We start from the raw sequence: 25460 nt of genomic DNA on the forward strand, positions 1-25460 counted from the left end.
CCTAGGGTTTTAAACTTTTGCCAGTTATGAATCCCAATGTTTTATCTTTTCTCCAAACTGCAAGGGTTTTGTTCGTCTGGTAGTCCAGAAAATTTTCATGCCTGTGAATTATTTCACAAATTCTATTAATATATGAAAAAATACAGAAAACTTCACAAATTATACATGCACAGTGCAATGTATAGTCACAGTGTCTACACCTATGGAGCCAGCACTAAGATCAAGAAGCAGAATATTACCAACACCCTAGGAATGCTCTCATTTGCCTGGCCAGTTATACCATCTCCCAAAGATAACCAACTCTCCTTCTAAACCCATAAATTAATTTTACCTATTTTTTAATCTTATATAATGAAGCATGAAATCAGTGTCTGGTTTTTTCCACTGAGTAGTATGTTTCTGAGATTCATGAATGTTTTCAAGTAGTGTAATTCACACATCCTTACTGTTTCTCCTTTTATGAAATGTCACAATTTACTTATTCATTTTACTGTCACGAACATTGGATTCTTTCCATTTGTTGGCTATTATGGACGATGGTGCCTTCAAGTATCAATGATTGTGAATTTACTAAATTTTTTCTTTTCAGTCTCTTCCAATTTTTTTAAAGGTTTAAAGTTTCATTAGAAAAATCATACACAAAATAAAAAATATATTTATCAAGAACAATAATGGCATTATTTCATTCAGCAAATTCATTTAAAATATGAGTTACAGTATAGAAAGAGAAATGACAACATAAAGTCTCACACAACTAACTGATCTGGAAAACCAGTCCCTTAAAAGGCACTGTAGTTCCATTTTCCAAGCTCTCTTCTTAAGTTGAGGGTCTTCTGTAATTGGTTTTACATTGTTTTCTCCATAACAAGTTTAAAGATGCATGTCATTTCCTCATCACCAAGTACTTTATTCCCCAAAATGTTTAAACCATGTACCTGATAACCAGGTGTCTCTGTTGCCTCCAATTCTATTATTTTGTTAAGGAATATGAAATTGTTTTGAAACTCAATCCAAGATCAAGTCCATACCAAAGTTCTAGCACTTGGATATTTGTCCTTGTTCGCTTTTTAGGAAGTTTGATTACAGTCATCAGTAGCTGCACAACTGAGATTATAATGAGTATTTCTTTTTTCTCGTTGTAATGTCTGCCTACTAGGTTCTACCTCTTCCCTGCCCACCCCTGGGAGCTCCACCTCCCCAATCAGATTTAGATTTGGGAGGAGGTGATTTTGTTCCAAGTCTCTCAATTTCTTCTGTGGTCAAATTATATGAGTTATTTAAGATTTTTCAAAAAGGAAGAAAGAAGAAGTCTCTTTTTATTGTTTCAACAAGAAAATATTAAAAGCCTAAGAGAAGTTTACCATCTGTCCCAACTCCATTCCATCAAGGCTCTCAAACAGCTTCCCACTTGCTGTGACAGCAGTGGCAGGATGCCCATTATCAACTACTGTCAGCACTAGTATGATAATCCAGATTGGGTCTTTTTCACTGCTCACTTTATTTCTAAAAAGCAAAAGCCTTTGTAATTAGTTGAAATCTATCAGAATAAATTCAGTCTCTGAAAGTGAAGGTATTTGTGTTGTTCCATTCTGTTCAGTTACATGCACATGACAAAAGACAGGATGACTCATTTATTCTGGACAAAACCAGACAGTGACAACTGCAACGGAGGTTTATTCCTGCAGTTTGGAGAAACTAAAGCAAAGTGCTTTAGTTCCACCTCTTCCTCCTCCTCTGGGAGCTCCACCTCCCCGATCAGATTTAGATTTGGGAGGAGGTTATTTTGGTCTAAGTCTCTCAATTTCTTCTGTACATCCAGTCAAGTAAGAATTTGGGGCACTGAAGTAGGATGCATACATTTCTGCATTGTAGTTGCTATTTGTAAGAGTTGGTCCAGCTGCAAGCCAGCCTGGTTGAATTGTACTATCTCTTCCAAATAAATGAAGGCGTCTTCTACCAAGACAAAAAAGTTCAGTTATATGAAAAATTTCTACGGGCTTTTCTATATTGCCAACTTCAGGTTCTTCTGTGATAATCAAGTCAATGTCAACATTAGCATGAATGAAGTCCCACCTGTGCTACGCTTAACAGTTCCTTTGATCCCCATAAGGCAGTGTTCCTTTGTTCTCTGGAAGACAGCCTTTGGATCTAAAGTCTTAGTCTTCCCAGGATTACTTTTATTGGTTTTAGTCCAACAAATATCTTCACATCTGTAACCCTACTTGCATAAACACACTCTTCCAAGGTCCAATCTCTCCCCAGAACCACACCAGAGAAAAATAAATGATCGAGGTGCTGCAATCTCATCAATTTCTAACTTCATGATATCACCCCAAGTCCAGCATTTTTCATTAGCAGTGATGCCAGTCTCTCTGTAATATTCTTCTAAAGGGGGTTCAAGAAGAATCACATCAAATTTGGGTGTTAGTTCTCTGATGTCAAAGGCTTCTATATCTGCTTGTAAGTACATAAGAGGAGTGTTAGATTTATCTATTAACTCATCCTTCAGCCTGATGAGCTCCCTCAGTTTAGGGTATTCTTCAAATCTGTCAGCCAAACCTACATCTCTGATGAAATTTTGAGGTCTATGTCCAGTGTCTACAAAATGTTGGCAGTAATCATTATGAGGATTTAAACTCTGTGTTCCCTTAAGAAAAGTACTAGAATCTTTGTAAATCTCTTCTTCATATGGCAAATTCTCTTCCTCCTGTTGCATTTCTAATTCATCCTTACATTCTTCCATTTTGTCTTTATCTGTCTCCTTCATCCTGATACTTAACGTTTTGCATTTGGAGCAGAGGTATCATAGGAAGCCCTGCAAGTTTCTCTTGTTTCAGCAATTTCTCTCTGCTCGTCTTTGCTATTTAACACAGCACCTAAACTGGCAGCACTTTCAGCTCCCAACTGCTGCGCCAGAAGCTGTCGCGGTAACTTCTGCAGCTCCCGGATCTCCTGCAAGTGACTGCCCATGTCCCAACACTTGTTTTCCACTACCTCGAAAACTTGGCAATTAGTGGATGAATCCCCGTCCAATTTTTCCTCGGAGACTGTGGAACACAAAATTCTCCAGGAGTTTCAGGCGACGTGTACCCAGTATTTTTTCAATAGGTGTTTCCTCTTCCAATGTATTTATGCTTCACAAGTTTTTCGCCATTTGGGAATTACACACTCATTCAGCTATATTTTTCTAGTTCTTCAAAATGATTTTATCTTAAATATTTAACTTTTTTTTTTTGTTTTTTTGTGTTTTTTTTGTTTGTTTGTTTTGTTTTTTTAATTTATTTATTTACGGCTGTGTTGGGTCTTCGTTTCTGTGCGAGGGCTTTCTCTAGTTGTGGCAAGTGGGGGCCATTCTTCATTGCAGTGCACGGGCCTCTCATCATCGCGGCCTCTCCTGTTGCGGAGCACAGGCTCCAGACGCTCAGGCTCAGTAATTGTGGCTCACGGGCCTAGCCGCTCCGCGGCATGTGGGATCTTCACAGACCAGGGCTTGAACCCATATCCCCTGCATTGGCAGGCAGACTCCCAACCACTGCACCACCAGGGAAGCCCTTAACTATTAAATACACTTTGAATTCGTTTATTGAGTGACATGTTATGAATACATCTATTTTTAATCCAAATAGTTAAATAATTGCACCATTACATGAAGTAATCCACCTTTGAAACTTCGATCTTCAGTGCAAATTTTGTGATCTCATAAATTATTAACAGATGCATGTGTTTACATGTGTTTTCTTTATTTCAACACTCATACTGATTTTAAACCAAAGAATTAATGTTTAATTAGAAGAAAGAAAGGACTTTTAATGTTGATTAATTCTAAATGTAATTATAGATAAAGAAAAAATACAGTCAACAGAAATCTCAATCATTTGAGAAATCTCAATCTCAAATCAAAAGACATGTAGAATTCATTTTGCATGCTATTTTTCCTTTTGTCATATTGGCTACCAATGCCGAATATTACTCAAATTATTTTAATTTAAAATGTTCAAAATGTCCATCAAACTCATGGCAACTAATGTAAGTACAGCTTACTCATTTTGGTTATTAATGAAGTCGTATAATTAACATTTATGTGAGCAGCGCAAATTAGTATGTATATTTAAAATATGCTTTCTGGCTAGTAGATTTTTTATGTGATTGTTATACACTGATTCTACTCCTCATTTATATCCCAGATGAACTTCAAGGGAAAATCTTTCATCTTCATTTGGAATATTCTGTCAAATCTTTCATTTTGCTCCACGGTCAAGTGATGTTTCCAGTCTCCGATGGTACCTAGTGAGATAAGCACATGGACAGCACTTGGTGAGGAGATAGCACTATCAGGACAAAAGTTTCCTGCAACGCACTCTAATCTGTTCTCCAAGGCAAGCTAAAGGTCTATCTGTTAGTTCCCCATGGGGCTTGATACCTTACTTTTTTCTTATACAGGGTTGAGCTAAGAAAAAATCTTAGGATGCAGTAACAGAAAATAGAGTTATCGTCCACTTCCTTATGTATTAGACTTCCACCAGCCACTGCATTAAATTATAACCTTTCCTTAGAAGGAAAAATAAAGCTAAAATACATGAAGAGATTAGAATATTTAAAAATATTTCAGTAAGTGCCAGGCACCACACTTGGCAAACTACATCTATCATGAATATAATTCTTAACCAACACTTCAAGATAAGTACTACTTCATTAAAAAAATTGGACCCAAGTGTTTTCAAGTAATGAAATCAAAGTCACAGAGGTTGGCCAGAGCTGCCATTGCTGCAGTTTTATATGACAAAAGTTTGAAACCATCATTATTAAGACAATTTTACAATGAAGATTAATAATTTGGCATTTTTAAGGTATCAGATTTTCTTATGTAGAGGTTATTGTTGGAATGTGGAATAGTAAGCAAGCTTTTATGGGCATGAAAAATGCTTTATACGTAATCTAATTGAGCAATGAGAAGTGAAAGCTGATAATACATGGGACAAAAGAAGAAATATCAATATCTACATCAATTTCAATAAGATCTTTAGATAATTAAGATCAATCAATGTCCATCACATAATGCTAACTTATGAATATTTTAGGGAATAAAATAGGAATAAATTAGAGAAGTACCCATTAAGTTTTAGAATGATGTACGTTAAAAGATTAAATTAAAAAATTTTTGAGGTTAACGAGTATCAGAAGTAAAATACTTTCTTTCTTAACAACTCCTGGCATGTTATAGGAGCACAATAAAAACGTATAACACGTTGTTGAATAATTGAATAGCAGATTAGGTTAATGAGGTATCAGTCTACTTTTGACAATGAAGGAAATCTAACACATGAGGAAATTACAATAGTTCAAACCCCATCTCTCAAAACAAAATACATGTTAACTTTACTTCTAGGATGTTCTAGGAAAAATAAAACAAAGACTTGCAGCTATTCTGGTCACGTCTATCCTTTGCCTCCAGATAAGACTTGGTAACACATTTTCAAGAGTAGGGTCACTTGTACTAGAAGGAAAGAACCTAATATTTATAAGTCAGAGTGGTTCTGTTTCCAGGGATACTTTTAGAGGCTATTTTCAGTTAGAATCTTTGGTCCTCTCTAGGGCCCAGATGGCAGTGCTCGGAAAGAAATGTTGGAAGCACTCCTTAATTAATCTAGGGGCCAAGGAGTCAAGAAAACGTTCAACATTTTGCTCCTCTTAACCACTGAGCATCACCTTTGCGCAGGAAATCTCCTTCATTTGTTCTTGTCCAGTTTTCAGATTTTAGAATATAATCGTAATTTGCTTGTGGATCAAGCTTCATGTTCTGAAATGTAGCCTGTTTCACAACAGCATCCAAGTCCTCTTCACTCAGTTCTTTTTCAAGAAAACTGCTGATTTTAAGCACAGAACTTCTGAGATCCTGAAAAAATTGTGTGTATAAGAGTCTATTAAGCCTATAAGGAATACATGAGTTACAGACCAACATCTTTATCACATATTGGAAAACTGAAAGTGCTTGGGGTTATTCTAAGTCTAAAGTTTGACAAGAATATATCACTACCTTATTTGTTCTTTGAAAATGAGTGCTCTGGTTGTCAGCTCTGTTAGAGCATCCTACTGTTTGATTTTATAAGGAGAACTCAGCTCAGTTCATTCAAATAACCAACACTATTAGGATAGCTAATAAGTTTAAAAAACTGTGCTAGATGCTGGAGAAGGTTAAGAGAATAATAACATGCTATCTGGGTTCATTAAGAATGCACAGTATCATGAGGAGTAGAGTCAAGCAAGCAATTAAATACCATGGGCACAAGAAAGAAAAGCTCAGGTCTGGATGGCTTCTTTGGTGACTTCTACAAAACATTTAAAGAATTAACACCAATACTCATCAAACTCTTCCAAAAAATTGAAAAAAAGGGAATACTTTCAAACTCATTAAATAAGGAGCATTATCCTGATACCAAAGCCAGAAAAACACTATGGGAAAAGAAAATTAAAGACCAATATCACAAAAGATAAAAATGCAAAAATCCTCAACAAATTACTAGCAAAATAAACCAACAACACATTAAGAGCATTATATACCATGATCAAGTGGGATTTACTCCTGTGATGCAAGCAAGGTTAAACATATGATAATCAATAACGTAATGCCACATTTACAGAAAAAAGATAAAGAAACGGCATGATTATCTCAACTGATGAAGAAAAAGCATTTGACAATATCCTTCACCTTTTCGTGACAAAACACTGAATGAAGGAAGAATAGAAGGAAACTACCTCCACCTAAAAGGTCATATATGAATTACCTACTACTAATATTGTACTCAATGGTGACAGACTGGAAGATACTTTGCAAAGATCAAGAACAAGGCACTTTTTTTCAACATAGTACTGGAAGTCCAAGCCAGAGCAATTAGGTAAGAAAAAGAAATAACCGGCATCCAAACTGGAAACGAAGTAAAATTATTTCTCTTCACAGACAATATGATTTTATACATAGAAGACCCTAAGATTCTGCAAAACAAACTGTTAGGACTAATATACAAATTTTAAAATGCTGCACAGTATAAAACCAACAGGCAAAAGTCAGTCGCTTTTCTATATAATAACAAAGAAAAATCCAAATGGAAATTTTTTTAAAATTCCATTTACAAGTTCAGCAAAAAGAAAAAAATACTTAGGAATAAATTTAACAAAGAGGTGAAAGATTTGTGTACTCAGAACTGCAAGCCACTGAAAAAAAAATTAAGGAAGACACAAATAACTGGACCAACATCCAATGTTGATGAATTGGAAGACTTAATAATGTCAAGATATCAATACTACCCAAAGTGATTCACAGATTCAATGCAGTCCTTATCAATATCCCAGTGACATTTTGCACATAGAAAATTTCTTCTAAAATTTATGTGGAATCTCAAGGGACCCTGAAAGTCTAAAGCAATCGTGAAAACAGAGAGGAAAGTTGGAGGCATCAGACTCCTGAGTTCAAAACTTACCACAAAACCACATTTATCAAAACAGTGTGGTGCTGACATAAAGTCAGACAGATAGGTCAATGGAACAGAATGTACAGCCCAGAAAGAAACCCCTACATATAAGATCAAATGAATTTTGAGAAGGGTACCAAGATCATTCAATGGAGAAAGGACAGCTTTTTCAATAAATAGTTTTGAGAAAACTGAATGTCTACATGCAAAAGGATAACTATGGTATGCTATTTATACCATTTACAAAAATTAACTCAGAATGAATTAGGCTTAAATATATTTCTCCAAGGATAATATATAAAAAATGTATAAGCACATAAAAAGATACTCAACATTATTAATCACTAAGGAAACATAAAACAAAAACCACAATGAGATACTTCACAAGGACTAGAATGGTTATTATTTAAATAAATAAATAAATAAAATAACAAGTGTTGATGAAGATGTGGAGTAATTAGAAATACCTCATGTACTACTAGTAGGAATAAAATGGTGCAGTCAGTATGGAAAATAGTATGAATAGTATGGGGGTTCCTCAAAAAAATAAGTATATAATTACGATATCATCCAACAATTCCACTTGTGGGTATAAACCCACAAGAATTCAAAAGAGGGGGTCAGATAGTTGTCACACACGTTTGTGGCAGCATTATTCACAATTGCCAAAAGGTAGAAGCAATCCATGTGTCCATCAATGGATGAATGAATAACAAAATGTGGCATAGAGATACCACAATGGAATATTATTCACCCTTCAAAAGAAAGGAAAATCTGACATATTCTACAACCTGGATGAATCTTGATGACATTATGCTAACTAAAATAGGCAAGTCAAAAAAATTAAATACTAGTCTACTCACATGAGATACTGAGTTGTCATATTTGTAGTGACAGAAAATAAAATGGGGCTAAGAGATGGGGGAAGGGGGACTGATTGTCTTGGAATACAGTAGCAGTTTTTCAAGATGAAAAAACTCTGGAGATGGATGATGGTGATGGTTGCAAAACGATGTGAAGACACTTAATACCACAGAACTGTACACTTAAAATGGTTAAAGAGCTAAATTTTATGTTATAGATATTTTGGCACAATAAAAATAAATACACTGGTGGGAAAAACTGGAAACAGAAACACCTTGTGCAATGGTAGCATATAGGAAAGTGAGATAAATTTATCTTGGAGAGATTTGAGCAATTTTCAGGAAGAAAAAACATTTCTTCCAATTGAAGATAGAAGGACAAGAAATGTCCCTAGAAAAGCAGGAAAATTCCTTTCTGAGTTTGAGAGTAAGTCCCAAACTAAAGAAACTTGAAAAGCCTTTTATATTCAACAAGTATTGAACTTCAATATGCTTGGTACTTGATAGATTCACAAAAATGTAACTAAAAAGGTAGGTTGGAAACAGGATAAATGGCCTTGTAAGCTTGATGTGTACTTTAGTATTTATATTTTGGGTAAATGGTATTTCCTTTTAGTTAGTGGAAGAGGTTGAGTGGGATGGGGTAATTAAAATAACAGAATCTTAGTTATCGAATTATTTCTACAAATAATTTCTATATAAAATAACTAGCATACAATCAAGATACATGAAAAGCTAATACAATGTAAACCCAATCAAAAAATGGGCAGAAGACCTAAATAGACATTTCTCCAAAGAAGGCATACAGGTGGCCAACAGGTACATGAAAAAATGCTCAACATCACTAATTATTAGAGAAATGTAAATCAAAACTACAATGAGGTATCACCTTCCACCAGTCAGAATGGCCATCCTCAAAAAGTCTACAAATAATAAATGCTGGAGAGAGTGTGGAGGAAAGGGAACCCTCCTACACTGTTGGTGGGAATGTAAATTGGTGCAGCCACTATGGAAAACGCTATGGCAGTTCCTTAAAAACTAAAAATAGAGTTACCATATAATCCAGCAATCCCACACCTGGACATATATCCAGAAAAGACAAAAACTCCAGTTTGAAAAGATGCATGCACCCCAATGTTCATTACAGCACTAATTACAATAGCCAAGACATGGAAGCAACATGAGTGTCCATCAACAGATGAATAGAAAAAGAAGATACAGAATATATATACAGTGGAATATAACTTGGACATAAAAAAGAATGAAATATTGCCATTTGGAGCAACATGGATGGACCTAGACATTATCATACTAAATGAAGTAAGCTACACAGAGAATGACAAATATTATATGATATCACTTATATGTGGAATCTAAAAAATAATACAAATGAACTTATTTACAAAACAGAAACAGACTCACAGACATAGAAAACAAACTTATAGTTACCAAAGGGGAAAGGGTGAGAGAAGGATAAATATATATACATATATATATGTAAAACTGAATCACTTTGCTATGTACATGAAACAAACACAAGGTTATAAATCAACTATACTTCAATTTAAAAAGATACTACAGCATAGCCAGAAACAAGCAGAAATGAAGATAACAGAAATTTAATGAAGTTATTACAGATACTTCAATTATCTGAAAGAATATTTAACTTACTACGCTTATGATATTCAAGGTATAAAAGACAAAAATTAAAATTTGACAGAAACATGGATACTAATAAAAAATAACATAGCCAATTTAAAAAAGATCCCAATTGATGAATATAAATGAAGACCTTGGTGAATAATTTTAATAGTAGACTAGACTCAGATGAATAGAGAGACAGCAAACTGGGAGCTAGGGACAAAAAAACACTTAACAAATGGTACATAATGTTCAGACTATACTACAAAGCTACAGTAATCAGACAATATGGTGCTGGCACAAAAACAGAAACATAGATCAATGGAACAGGATAGAAAGCCCAGAGATAAACCTATACACATATGGTCACCTTATCTTTGATAAAGGAGGCAAGAGTATACAATGGAGAAAAGACAGCCTCTTCAATATGTGGTGCTGGGAAAACTGGACAGCTACATGTAAAAGAATGAAATTAGAACACTCCCTAACACCATACACAAAAATAAACTCAAAATGGATTAAAGACCTAAATGTAAGGCCAGACACTATCAAACTCTTAGAGGAAAACATAGGCAGAACACTCTATGACATCAATCACAGCAAGATCCTTTTTGACCCACCCCCTAGAGAAATGGAAATAAAAACAAAAATAAACAAATGGGACCTAATGAAACTTGAAAGCTTTTGCACAGCAAAGGAAACCATAAACAAGATGAAAAGACAACCCTCAGAATGGCAGAAAATATTTGCTAATGAAGCAACTGGCAAAGGATTAATCTCCAAAATTTACAAGCAGCTCATGCAGCTCAATATCAAAAAAACAAACAACCCAATCCAAAAATGTGCAGAAGACCTAAATAGACATTCCTCCAAAGAAGATATACAGATTGCCAACAAACACATGAAAGGATGCTCAACATCACTAATCATTAGAGAAATTCAAATCAGAACTACAATGAGGTATCACCTCACACCAGTCAGAATGGCCATCATCAAAAAATCTACAAACAATAAATGCTGGAGAGGGTGGGGAGAAAAGGGAACCCTCTTGCTCTGCTGGTGGGAATGTAAATTGATACAGCCACTATGGAGAGCAGTATGGAGGCTCCTTAAAAAACTAAAAATAGAACTACATATGACCCAGCAATCCCACTACTGGGCATATACTCTGAGAGAACCATAATTCAAAAAGAGTCATGTACCACAATGTTCATTGCAGCTCTATTTACAATAGCCAGGTCATGGAAGCAGCCTAAGTGTCCATCGACAGATGAATGGATAAAGATGATGTGGCATATATATACAATGGAATATTACTCAGCCATAAAAAGAAACGAAACTGAGTTATTTGTAGTGAGGTGGATGGACCTAGAGTCTGTCATACAGAGTGAAGTAAGTCAGAAAGAGAAAAACAAATACCGTATGCTAACACATATATATGGAATAAAAAAAATGGTTATGAAGAAACTAGGGGCAGGACAGTAATAAAGATGCAGACTAGAGAATGGACTTGAGGACACAGGGAGGGGGAAGGTAAGCTAGGACTAAGTGAGAGAGTGACATGGACATATATACACTACCAAATGTAAAACAGATAGCTAGTGGGAAGCAGCCGCATAGCACAGGGAGATCAGCTCGGTGCTTTGTGACCACCTAGAAGGGTGGGATAGGGAGGGTGGGAGGGAGGCGCAAGAGGGAGGAGATATGGGGATATATGTATATGTATAGCTGATTCACTTTCTTATAAAGCAGAAACTAACACACCATTGTAAAGCAATTACACTCCAATAGAGCTATTTCTATCTCCATTTCAACTACATATTGCTGGATCCTTGAGGCCAGGAGGCAGAGATTGTTTCTTCACAGTCACTGTGGTGCTAGGGATAGCACCTCCATCCCCATGAAAAATGTACAAAATCCTCTGCGATAACCTACATGGGCTTTGGGAGCTTCTGATGTAATGCCATTGGAGAACCAGGTATAAACAATGTTAAATTATCAAGAAATTTCCAGGGCTTCCCTGGTGGCGCAGTGGTTGAGAGTCTGCCTGCTAATGCAGGGGACACGGGTCCGAGGCCTGGTCTGGGAGGATCCCACATGCCGCGGAGCAACTAGGCCCGTGAGCCACAACTACTGAGCCTGCGCGTCTGGAGCCTGTGCTCCGCAACAAGAGACGCCGCGATAGTAAGAGGCCCGCGCACCGCGATGAAGAGTGGCCCCCGCTTGCCACAACTAGAGAAAAGCCCTCGCAAGGAAACGAAGACCCAACACAGCCAAAAATATAAATTAATTAATTAATTTTAAAAAAAGAAATTTCCAAGGGAGGTAGTAGACAAGGAAAGGCCTGAAAATCTACATCAACATTGATGGGACTTAATTGCTTGAGAAAATTGGGATCTTTTCTTAGAAAGAGCTTTAAAGCAGAAAAACTTGAGTTGACTAAAGTCTATCTTCCCCAACAGGGGAAATTGAAAGAAGATTCTCTCCCCATTATATACTTTAAAATTGTTTTATTTGAAAGACTGGTGAAAAACCTACATTAAAATACATAAAAAATGAACTACTTGGTGAAAGGTAAGTTAAAAGAGGTACTTGGTGATAGTATATTGATGACGGAACAGAGAAATATACAAGAGGGTTTCATAGCTTACTCTGTGGTTTCTATGTCCAAATTTTCAATAAATTCTATTGTTTACTAATACTTTTGTTATGAGCACGTTCTTGTGGAGGAACTCAAATATAAAAATAGGGAAGGTATAAGATTTGCATTTTGAGATGATAATTCTGGTTGAAAAATGAAGAATAAACAGAGATGTGCTGAGATTGAAGGTAGGCAAACCGGTTAGGAAGGCTGCTATAAATGATGACCTGAACTAAGGAAGGGGCAATAGAGATTGAGATAAATTTGCATCTTCCACAAAGGAATCAGAAACAGAATTCACATGACTTGTTAATTGATTGATGAAATGAAGAAGCAAGAGTCAAGGAGGTGATAAGTATGAGGCTGGTTTCTGATTTGGGTCACTTGAGATACAGTGCATTTCATGGGAGGAGAAGCAGCTTCTTAAGTTCTATTTTAAACATGATTTTTTTGAAGTCAAATATTAGATATACAAGTGGGTATATAGAAGACAGGTGTAATATATATGTGCCTGGGCTGATTTGTATATATGGGATTCCATAATTTATTCCCAAACCCACTCCAATCTGGTTTAATGTATTTCATTCTATACGTCATGTAACTAGATTTAACGGACATTTTAAACTTTTGTTTTTACTTCATTTCTCAGCCCTTAAAGATTAAAAAGTTCATAAAAATCATTCTTGACGCACCCAAGTGGCTTCTGTCACCACACACTCTTCTTTTCTTGCTACGTTTCTGATTGTATCTTTTCTGTTACCTGGGTAGGCTTTCTCTCTGTACCCAAACTATTTGTCTTAATGTCTCTCAATTACAGACTCTAGTTCTTTTTTCTCTCTCTCTCCTCTTTCTCCCTTTCTTTCTTCCTCCTCTTTTTCTACCTTTCTCCCTTCCCACTCTCAATTTTATGCACAATCATAGTTTCAGTTATAGTCTATACAGTGATACAAAGATAACCAGGAGAATGCAGTTCATTAACCAAGATAAGAAAGGCTCTCAAAGGAATAATTTTAAAAACAAAACACTCCTCCTACCTTCTTCATCTCCTCATACATCATGAACAAAATATTGAAGTCATGTCTGTGTTCATACCAGCCTCTGATGTGATCAAACCAAAGGCTTCCCATCACTGTGGAAAATTAATACATAAGAAGGTAAAGATGTTGCACTTATTGAACAGCAAACTACAGTTTTTCTTTTCTGTTCTGGATCATCAAGACAAATCAAGCACCCACCACGGGACTAGATCTATGCTACCTTTTTAAAATGGTGTTTGGGCAAACAAGTACATGGTTTTCACAGAAACCTGCCTTTGCAAGGTACTCTGTGTATGTGAGGAATAGGGAATTCAGAAAAAACAATCTCAAAGAATTCATTTTGAAGATTTCTTTAAGGTAAGCCCCTTCCTTTTCCTACTTCCTCCACCTGAAAACATAAGTCTTTATTTACCCTCTTGTTGCCTATTTTAAGATCTGTGCAGAGCAAGTTTAGCTATTTATTTATATTGGGTTGGCCAAAAAGTTCATTCGGGTTTCTCCATAAGATGTTAGAGAAAAACCCGAAAGAACTTTTTGGCCAACCCAATATTTAGCTAACCTGAATATAATTTTTGAAATGAGTGAGAGCCCTGATTGTACATTCCACAAGCCTCTTGCATCAATTAATCCTCCTCAGTGCTGGAATGAACATTTCACAGCTGCGATATAAGGTGTACCCAAGGGCCATGACAGAGCACAAAAACTTCACCCAACCTAAACATTAGCTATATTGAAACACCTGGATCTAACTTTGGATCTAGCCAGTTTGAATTGCTAGGCCATTTGTAGATCTCTTTTCATTTGGTCAAAATATATCTTTGCAACCTTGACAATCCCCAGAGTGGTCCTGCTGAGGATAGAAAAGCCTTTGGGTGACAGATTAAGTTGACAGACAATAGTGACCGCTTATGTGCAATTCCCGCTTCTATGATTACCCTTCTCCACCTCTCCAAACTTTGTTCCACAGGTTTGAGAATTGTTGACCAAACAGCAACATTACCTCATAAACATGTTTCCTGAGAAATGAATTAATAGTTACCTTTTCCATCTAGAAACCTTTTCATGAAATGTTCTATGTTATCTGAAGGTTCAAATGTAACTAACCAATTTGAAAAATGAAAATATGAAGTCAAAACATCCTTGGGGTTTCTATAGATGTAAATAATCTGCAGGGGGAAGAGTGAAACAATTTTAACAATTCTTGGTTATCTTAACAGATTTTTTAACATCTACATAGTATTACATCATATGAATGCATAATAATTTATTTTATCTAGGAAAATCATAATGCTGTTTTAGGGAAAGACAACTAATTTCAATAAACGCATAAGAAAAAGGAAAAATGTTGTGGAATTATGAAGGTAACAGGGTCAGATATACTTATAATGGACTTTAATTAAATCTTCAAAAAATTCTGTTGATTTACATTTATAACTACTTGATAACTTAGCAAAAATACCAAAAGCTTCTAAACTTATTTTACAAGACTAGAATAAAAGCAATACTAAAATAAAGATAGAGCAATCGCAAAAAATTAAAGTATATTTTTAAATAATTACAGATAAAAATTTCTGAGTAAAAGAAAACAAAACTCTTCTTGCAGTATGTTAAAACAAGTACTAAACTATAAACAAGTAGGATTTATTCCAGAAATAGAACATTAGTAAATTATTAATGAATTTCATTTCACTATAAATTGAAGGGAGGTTTGGGAAGGAGGGGAGACGTGGTACCTTCAGATTTGTCAAAAAAGGCATTTTATGTGAGTAGACCTTTTCTGAACAGCAAAAAGAAAAAAAAAAAGTAAAACTCCAGGTAAACTAAGAACAGGAAAAAATTATTTCTCAGCATCATGTGCCTCAAAAATCAATTGCAAAACAAAGCAAAACAAAAAAACAAAACTAAGAAAAGATATTAAAAATGCTACAAAGACAAGAGAACAACATTCATCATCACCTCCATTATTCTGTTTTTTTCTGCAGATTTTAACTAAGGAAATAGAAATGCAAATATTGGAAAGTAAAGGAATATAAAATGTATTATTATTTTAAGAAGAAATATATTCCAGGGCTTCCCTGGTGGCGCAGAGGTTGAGCATCTGCCTGCCGATGCAAGGGACACGCGTTCGAGCCCTGGTCTAGGAAGATCCCACATGCCGCGGAGCAGCTGGGCCCGTGAGCCACAACTACTGAGCCTGCGCGTCTGGAGCCTGTGCTCCGCAACAGGAGAGGCCGCGACAGTGAGAGGCCCGCGCACCGCGATGAAGAGTGGCCCCCGCTTGCCACAACTAGAGAAAGCCCTCGCACAGAAACGAAGACCCAACACAGCCATAAATAAATAAAAAATAAATAAATAAATAAATAACAAAAGAAAAAACAGCACAAGGAAATCTTTAAAAATATATATATATATATATATATTCCAGAGAATATAGGGAAAATTAATAAAACTAATAAGAGAAATTAAGGAAGCCAAATATAATAGTGTACCAAAATCAGTGCCATTTACTTTATAACTAAACAGAAAAAATAATTGTGAAAAAACTTCCTGTTCATAATATCCATAAAATAGGAATAAAAAACTTCAACTTCAGAAAAAAAAAAATGTGTAAAAAACATGCAGAGAAAAACATAGCACATGAGGTGGGTTTGAAAGTAGACCTGATAAATAGAGCATCAGAATAATGCAGGATGAAATGTTGGAGTACTGCAATGCTAATGATTGTCCTAGAATTAATCTATATAATTGATCAATTCTAATCAATATCTAAATATTATTGAGGGAATAAACGTATTAAAAATAAAGTTGATGGCAATTTGCCTTATCAGTTATAATATGACGAACTGTCACATATTAAACAGATCGTACCAATTTTGGTATGAAGAATGCAGGATCAGAGGGAGGAACTATGGAAACGTAGTATATCAAAGTGCAGACTTCAAATTAGTAGGAAAGACTAAATACTTAACAACTCATAGATGGTCAACTGGCCAACCCCCTAGCAAATATCATGCAATAGTCGTATTTCAAATCACATGTATTACCAGATATAATTTACAGTGAAATGTAAAAAAATAAATACATAAAGTTAATTAGAAAAAATCTGGAGTGTATTTGCATATATTTTTTTCTTTTGGTGGGGAAATGTTTTCTTGGCAAGACACAAGATCCAGAAGCTATGAAAGAAAGATTGATAGGTTGATTATATAATATTAGAATCATTCAACAATTTGTAAAGGTAAATTGTTAATTGGGAAAATATTTCCCCCATATAAAGGCTTCTGCAAAACAGTAAATAAAAGACAAGCTAGAGAAAAATGGGCAAAGAATATAATAGATATTTCAAGATCTCGAAATATATAAAAAGATGCTCAAACTTATTAAAAACAAAAAGGTTGCAGTGACTTAAGAATGAGATTGTTTTTACCTAGCACACAATCTCTGGTGAGTGTGTGAGGAAAAAATCATTCTTGCTATTTGAGAAGTGTGAATTGATACATTATAGAAGGCAAATAGATAATAAGTACCAACACAAAACTTTTGGACACTTTAACCTGAAAATTCTACCTTTAGGAAAGCATTTCATCAGAACAAAAAAGTGCAAAGATCTATGAGAATGTTTATTGCTATATGATATGTTCATTGGCTGCCACCTACCTGTCCATCAATACACATTCAATATTGTGTAGTCATACAGCAAAATCCTACTAAACCATTAAAAGATAGAACTATACATGCTGACATAAAATCATTTTTACTATATGTTACATAATTATACTGCAAACAATGATGTATGGTGACCCAATTTATATATATACTTATAATTTTGTATATATTTTTATTATGTAAAACAAGATTATAAAGACTATAGTAATCACATTTGAAAAGATGTGGATGAATGGGGCTGGAAAACAATATCTGAATAAAGTAATTTTGTCTGTGAAAAATGTCTATAAGCTATTTCTGTGACTTACTTTAGCTTTTTGCTTCTTGAGACCTTTCGGTGCTAAATAATATGGGATGTGGGAAGTGAAGAGACGAGGGGATGGTCTGTTGACATGGTCCACTTTGTGTGAACTGTGTTCCAGGAAGGGGACTCTATCACATGTGTTCACCATTTCACTTCTGTTACGATGTCCTTCAAAATAAATCAAGCTTAATATCTGCTGAGTCCAGATTGTACCTGTGAAAACAAGTAATCTTGTTTTCAACTCTGAGTTAATTTTTAATTATAAATGTCAACAGTAAGGCTGTCCTTCTCAAAATTATTTGGAACTTTTATTTCTCTTAATCACTCTAAGGATGCCAATAATTTGCCCAATTTTTTGTTTGTCTGCATTTACATTAAAATTAATGAAGATAAAATCAAGGACTCAGTTCCTTTTTCACGCTGAAGAGCTGTGATGCTTCTGACTCCATGATAGCAGTGATTCAGATTAATCTTTCAGCTCCTCTCTTTCCTGTACTTCAAGTAAAGTCTGTTTCCACAATTTTCTCTGACTACCTATGTTTCTCTTTCCTTAGTCTCCTTTCTTAGAGTGTTATCTTTTAGAAGACAAGTTAAGAACTCAAGTCCTCTTTTACTTTTTTTGTTTACTTATTGTGTAGCATAAGTCTTCCCACACAATATTGAATAACAGTAGTGATAGCAGGTATTCTTGTCTTGTTCCTGATTTTAAATGTAGTATTTATTTGTATCACTGTTGCACATGATATTGTGGAAATTTTGGTAAACTCTCTTTATCAAGTTCCCTTTTCTCCTTAGTTTGCTAATGGTTTTCATTATGAATGACTGCTGAATTTTTTGAATGCTTTATTGAGATGATAATTCAGGCTTTCTCTTATACTTCAGTAATGTGGGTGAACTACATTAATAATTTTTTAAACCACTCTTGACTCTTGAAATAAACCCGCTTTTGTCATAGTGTATTTATGTTTTAACATTGCTAAATGTGTTTTGCTTATATTGGGTTTAGGATTTTTGCATTTTTGTCCATGAATATACCATCACTGTTCTAAAAGGATGTGAGATGCCAAAAGTCTCACAATGTCACTATGCAACCGATGTACCTACGTGATCGATTTGATGCAATTTATAGTGAATCCTGGGGAGACTCACTAATCTCCTCTCCAAGATGAGCGAGAATCCAGCAAGCTGCACTGGGGACTGGTGTGTTGTGTCCCAAACACTAGACTAGGATTAATGGGAAAAAAAGACTCTTTTATGGACTGCAGTGCTTGACCTAAAACTAAGCAAACTGAGATACCACTAACATCTAATGCAGGAAAAAAAGAGCTCAATCAGATGTGCTCATAAGTTCTGAGAGTGGAAGAATTCAGGGGTAAAGCAATGTGTTACTAATTTGGGGAAAGTAAACAAGGTCATGAGTTTCAAAGTAGATTAAAAGGGAGGGACTGGAGCATTTTCATGAAAATCAGGAATACTTTTTTTATTGCCTTAGACTCCAGTATATCTTTGAACCACATTAAATACTCCATACAACATTGCTTCAATGGCACCAGTCATCCTATCATCCTATGTTCTGAAAAGTGCAATATAAAAAATAAGGCTGGGTTTTTGTCTTTTTTTTTTTGGAATGTAAGATTAAGAGCAATTCATTTTAGTTTAAAATTATTGCTTTATTCTAGGGAAATAAAAAGCAATTAGAGTAATTGAAAAGAATACTAGGAATTAGTTCTGACTGAGATATGATGGTAACAAAAATCTTCCTAGGTTTTTAAATATATTTTCTTCCATTCTCAGACCAAGCCAACAGGTCAGTATTTACCAAGTATCTCCTCTTGGTTCAATATTTGGTCTCTTCATATATTCTAACAGAAATGACAATATATGCATTTCAAATGCATAGAGATTTGATATTTATTTAGCTTTTTGTGATCCTAAACAGTTCTGTAAATGTAAATGGGTTACCATCAATGTCTGGAAAAGGGCACATTTGTACACATGAATTACCAAACCATGGTGAAGACTAAAACAGGTGGCCACTCCTCAAACTTACCAGATTTTGGATATGTAATTATAAACACATCATCATCTCTAATTTCAAAATCATCTAAATGTTCTATAAGGTCAACATCAAGTAAAGAACGTTGAAAATAACAGCCTTTAAAGTTCAGTAAATATGGGTCTGTGTTGTCCATAATTATTCACCTACAAGTAAAAATAGATACAATTATTTCAAAGTTCTGAGTAGTTCATAATAACGACTAACACTTCCTGAGTGTTCAGTATGTGCAAAATGTCCCATGTGTATCAACTCATTTAGCATACAAACCACCTTCTCTACATTAAATAATTTACTCTTCACAGCAACCCAAAGTTGCTAAAGGTATTGTTATTACAACTACTTCAAGGATTAAGAAACTAAGATACTAAGAGGTTAAACATCTCTTCCTAAAACCCCATGAATGAGTTATAATCATGATTCCAAACATACAGATAAGAAAATTAAGGCACAAGAGGTTCGGCAAACTGTTCAAGGTGGCCCAGCTGCAGGAGTGATGCCAGACAATTTAGCCAGAGTCCATGCTTTTAATCACTTTATCATATTTTCTTAATACTTTATATTTTTATTCTTACATTTTTTCATTGTTCCAGAAATAGAAAATTCTTTAATTAATACAATTTTAATTTCTGTTTGGTTTTTTTTCTGGAGTATAAATAATCTGCTGTCTGTGAAAGAAGCTTCTGAGGCTTTGAGATCTGATACACTGTTTGAAATGACTTGTGGGAAATGTTTTGCATGAGAAATACTAATTGCATTTACTTTGGAAATGTTCCCTTATATAGTTGCAAGATGTTTTATGGTGATCGTCATATTTTCCAAAAGGAGTTTTTTTATCCGAATTCTGAAATAAATCTAAAAATGAAAGCCCAAAATCAGAAGCAAACTGTCTAAGATACACCTGTTCAAAAATTGGACCAGGGACTTCCCTGGTGGCTCAGTGATTAAGAATCCGCCTGCCAATGCTGGGGACGCGGGTTCAATCCCTGGTCGGGGAAGATCCTACATGTCACAGAGCAGCTAAGCCTGTGCGCCACAAGTACTGAGCCCACGTGCCACAACTACTGAAGTCCACGCACCTAGAGCCCATGCTCCACAATAAGAGAAGCCACCACAATGAGGAGCCCACGCACCACAACGAAGAGTAGCCCCCGCTAGCCACAACTAGAGAAAGCCTCTGTGCAATAACGAAGACCCAACGCAGCCAAAATAAATAAATAAATAAATAAAAATTTTTTAAAAAACTTTAAAATTGGACCAGGCAAGCATTTCTTTATTAGCCATGCCTGAGAAATGTTGAAGGTGAAATAGGTGAGGGATCCCAGAAGTTCTAATAACGTTAGATTTAGAACAAGCATATATTGTCATTATGCACTTTTTAAAATTTCTGTGAACAGCAAGAAAATGAATTTGTTAAAAAGCTGCACATATGGTTTTGTCTAAATTGCATGTCAAGAAACAATTAATCCCTTTACAAACAATCAAACTTGAAGTGAAAGCCAAGGATGACAGTGTGAGTCACTGTCACATACCTCCTGATGCCCCACAAAGCCACTCCAAACATGCCCTAAAAAACACCAATTTCATAAACTCAGAATGCTGAGAAGAGAGGATAGAGTGCCAGGCAGCCCACAGAAACATTCTGAACATCACTCTTTTTTGCTATTTATAAGCTTAATCTCTCTTGCACTGTCTCAGGAGAGAGAAAATTAGAGAGCTTTTTGTCACAGAAACAAGAGAAAAAGAGTGTAGATTCATATAGGATCTCAGTATTGGCAAATCATATATTGTTTGTATCTCCTTGATGAATATAGAAGAAAGTGCTTGGATAAAGAGATAGGACATCTAATGTCTCCCTCTTATTCATTCACTGAAGTCTGAAAGAATAGAAGGAAAAACAGAAAATTGAGGAGAAAAAAATAAATACATTTGTATGCTGAAGAGAGGGTGAGACTTGAAAAGGCTCTGAATCTACCCTTTTTCTACTCACTGTTACAGATAAACTGAGGAAGCAAAATCCACTTCTGATATAACTTTAAGGATGATAGTGATCCACTTGTGGTTGAGAAAGAAATATTCCCTGCAGAGTTTGTCTTGGCCAATGAGTAGTGTTCTAGGGTGTAAACAGCTAGCTCAATTTGGATAAATAAATTGGGTAAGATTTAGTTGACATTAAGATTATCTGGTTAATCCAGAAAAAGCAAAGGAGTCAAATACTAGAGAGCTTCAGGTACACAGTAGTCCTGTTTACTTAATTTTGGCATCTGTACAAAACACAAATCAATCTGTGTGATACACCACATCAACAGATTGAAGGATAAAAACCATATGATCATCCAATAGATGCAGAAAAAGTCTCTGACAAAATTCAAAAACACCCATTTATGATTTAAAAAACTCTCCAGAAACTAGTTTACCTAGTTCTCCACATTGGGGGGAAATCAGATATCATGAACAGGCTCGGAGGTATGCTAATGGGGAAATGCTGTGTGGGCTATACATTTTATCACTTGTACTTAATTGTCACACAAGCATTGTACATGTGCTTTTAGCAATACACTTAAAACAAGCAGTGATACATGTCATGAATAGTTATACTCTGTGACAACTTCACTAGAGGATTTTCTTTTCATCCTGAACATTGGGGTCAAAAGTATGGTTAGAAGTAAAACAATAAATTTCCATTTTGACAGGAGGACAAACACTTGGTAACAGTGCAATTGAATTAGTTGGATGGTTCTTACAGGGCTGGTCCAGATTTTTATGTCAGCTGTCTTCCACTGCTATTGTCTTTTTCTCATCCTGGTGTGGGTGTCATTTGGGGTCAGCAGTCTTTTCTATAGACAGTCCAATGCAGAGGTCAATTCCCTTCAGTTCTGTTGTACATGTGCTAGTTAAGAGTACCTGATAAGAGTCCTTTTATTTAGTTTGGAGACAGTCCTTTAAATGATGTCTTTTCCAGTATGCATATCCTCTTAGATGTAGGTCACAGGGCATCTGATCTTCAACCAAAGATAGATTACTGTGATCTGCTTTAGAAACAAGCTTAGAATATTCTTTTACTAATTCAATTAAACCTTATAATAATGTAACATAGCAACAAGGAGACATCTTGGACATAGATAATAAATGCAAAGCCTCAGTAAATACAAAACTTCAATATCCACAAATGTATACTATTGAAACATAATTTTTCTCTCTGGATTATCCTCATTTGTACTAAATCCAGCTAAATTAAGGCTGATTTGTTCAAAAGAAGTCTGGTTTCAATAAACATGGCCTGATTATTCATATAAAAGTAATTGCTCATATAGGCTCTTTTAAATTGGCTGCACTGGAACTTTTCATTAGGAATCTCAGACTGAACTTTTAGAAGGCCTTTCAAGGCCAGGAAAGCCATGCCAATGGCTTGCCTTTGGATTCTGCCTGTGATATATATATATATTGGGCAAATTTGTCTCTTTTCCGGGTCACCAGAATATCTAGATTTCTGCACATGCCAAGAGACAGTTTTTTCCATTCACCTGATAAGGTTGCTCAGAACCCAAGAGTCTCCAATTTCTGGAGGACCCAAACAGCAAGAAAAGAAAAATATTTTAATTTTAACCACAAGTGTAAATTACCAAATTGTTGTAAATCATGAGTAGCTTGAGGAAAAGGGCTTTTTTATATCTGAAAAACAAAGATTAGAAGCCAGTAGTATGTCAGACAAGTCATAAAAATTAGTCATATTTAGCAGTTCATTTAATCCCATATAATTAATCTTTGTTCTGTTTGAGCCCAGTTTTTCCATTAGTTTCATTGACCTTGGCTGATGATTGAGGATGAGAGTGACAGTGATAATTTCAAGAAGTTCATGAAGTTTTTGTTAAGGCTTGTATGATTTGTCCAGTGAAGTGGATGTCTTGATCACTGGAGACTGTAGAAAATACACTCCAAGTGGGAAACACATTTTCTAACCTTTTCCTTTTCATTGTGAGGGCATCAGCCCTGCAGCCAGGGAAAACTTTAACCCACCGAATAGAAAATGAGGTTTGTCTGGGAGCCAGGAAAAGTCAAGTGGCCATCTTGGACTTCCCATAGCCCTGATTTTTAAAAATATACAGCTATTGTTCATTCCTTTTAAATTTCCTGATTTAGGAGTAGACCGTTTCCATGCTATAAGGTCATCAGAATGGCAGAAGTCTGACAATGAGGAGCTCAGTCTTAATGATGTACAAAATTCTTTTCTCAAAGTGCCTTTTTCACAACCCTTTTGTCACTTTCTGGATTCATATTAATTTGTCCCTTATTTTTTCCATCCAGAAACAGCTAACTGTAGGACAAAATTATTGTCATCATTATTTTCCTCAACAAAAATATTTCCAGTCTTTATATCTTCTCTCGCTGGCAATGTATCTCCTACTTGCATTACACATTGAAATGTTTCCTATATCATTTTAGTAGTTTTAATTACATATTATAATTTTTAACCCTTAAAAAAAAAACCCTTGTTCTCTAGTGAGAACTAAGAAGCAATTGTGAATTGTTTGTCATATTGGCATTCTCTGATTAGCAAACTTAAGAACATATTCTATAACCTCTAAAAACATACATTTTCCCAAAGCACAATTTCTTTTCTCAAAGTGGCACAAGACATGTGTCTAACAAACACAAACATCTTTAGTTTCCCTCTTGCAAGAAGATAAAAGTAGGTAAATTTAGATTTGTTTCATTTGTAGGCACTTACCTTTCTTTAAGCCAATTAAATAAAGCTCATTTTCAAATTAACCTCAGCAATATTATCCAAAGACAAAGACACATACTGAGACATACGTACATCCAAACAAACAGAGATCTCTTTGTTTCATCTTTTTATATTTCATGAATCAGGCATTGCAATTAAACTTACCAGTTTATGAATAACAGTGAGAATAGTCAAATTTACACATTTGATTTTAAAAGGCTTCTTTTTCTTCCCTTTTTTCCTCCCTTGGCTTGAAGTTCTACTAATTAATCCAAGGCTGAAGTCTCAGGCAAAGTGGGCTGTGTTTGTACTTCAAGGACATGATAAGAGTTAACTTCAAGTTTTCTCCTAAGAATATTTTTGTTCTCTCAGGGTCAGTGTTCTGAAAAAAGTATTTTATCAAGCCAGCTTTCTATAACTGCACATGGGAAAAGGGCCAGTTTTGGAATTTCAAAAGAGTTTCATCTCAACAAATTTTCTCCAGAGTCTAAAGAATATTGTGACCACACAATGTTAAATTATTTTTTCCATATTTATAGGTTTATAATTATAGGTTGACCAGTCTGCCAAAATATTCCCTAGAGGGTTGTCAGTTGGAATTGAAGAAGCACTTCCCATGTTGAGTCACATTAAACGCTGCCATACTCCCTCTGAAGACTGTAGGTGAGAATCCTTCCTTGTGGCTTCTAGATTATGGTGTTTGCTGAAAATCTTTGCCGTTCCTTGGCTTACATCACTCCAAACTCAGCCTCTGTCATCACATGGCCATTTCACTCCGTATATTTCTTCTTCTTAGAAGGACACCAGTTTTATTAGATTAAGGACACACACCACTCCAGTGTCTGAATATAATTAATTATACCTACAATGACCCTATTTCCAAAAAAATGTTACATTTTGAAGTAATGGGGGTTAAGACATTAACATGCCCTTTAGGGATAATTCAAGCCATAGCAAGTTTAATAGATTTTTTTTTCATATCTATCTCATCCTTTCAAGGATGCTACAAGGTTCTATGTGCTGTGCTTATACTCCATGACCATTTTCCCTTGACCATAAG

General features: G+C 35.2%; 1 protein-coding gene and 1 pseudogene across 1 annotated transcript; both read right to left on the reverse strand.

The window, feature by feature from the left end:
• Positions 1 to 1673: 1673 nt before the first annotated feature.
• On the reverse strand, positions 1674 to 2970 carry LOC137769124 (N6-adenosine-methyltransferase non-catalytic subunit-like; annotated as a pseudogene).
• Positions 2971 to 3662: 692 nt separating this feature from the next.
• On the reverse strand, positions 3663 to 21741 carry LOC137769352 (amine sulfotransferase-like). Its single transcript, XM_068551167.1, has 7 exons — positions 21665 to 21741; positions 19669 to 19820; positions 17623 to 17831; positions 14688 to 14814; positions 13646 to 13740; positions 5707 to 5893; positions 3663 to 4284 (listed from the first exon to the last, which is right to left on the reverse strand). The coding sequence occupies exons 2-7, from the start codon at positions 19808 to 19810 to the stop codon at positions 4163 to 4165; spliced, it is 882 nt and encodes a 293-aa protein (XP_068407268.1). The 5' UTR covers positions 19811 to 19820; positions 21665 to 21741; the 3' UTR covers positions 3663 to 4162.
• Positions 21742 to 25460: the final 3719 nt, after the last annotated feature.

This window comes from Eschrichtius robustus, chromosome 9, assembly GCF_028021215.1.
Source record: "Eschrichtius robustus isolate mEscRob2 chromosome 9, mEscRob2.pri, whole genome shotgun sequence".
Taxonomy (NCBI): Eukaryota; Metazoa; Chordata; class Mammalia; order Artiodactyla; family Eschrichtiidae; genus Eschrichtius; species Eschrichtius robustus.

Coding starts and splice junctions, on each gene's coding strand:
- LOC137769352 (XM_068551167.1), bottom strand. CDS start 19,810: ATGGACAACACAGACCCATATTTACTGAACTTTAAAGGCTGTTATTTT. Junction 14,815..17,622: donor TCAAGAAGCAAAAAGCTAAA/GTAAGTCACAGA, acceptor TTCCCCCTGCAG/ATTATTTACATCTATAGAAA. Junction 13,741..14,687: donor AAGGTTTCTAGATGGAAAAG/GTAACTATTAAT, acceptor AATTTTCCACAG/TGATGGGAAGCCTTTGGTTT.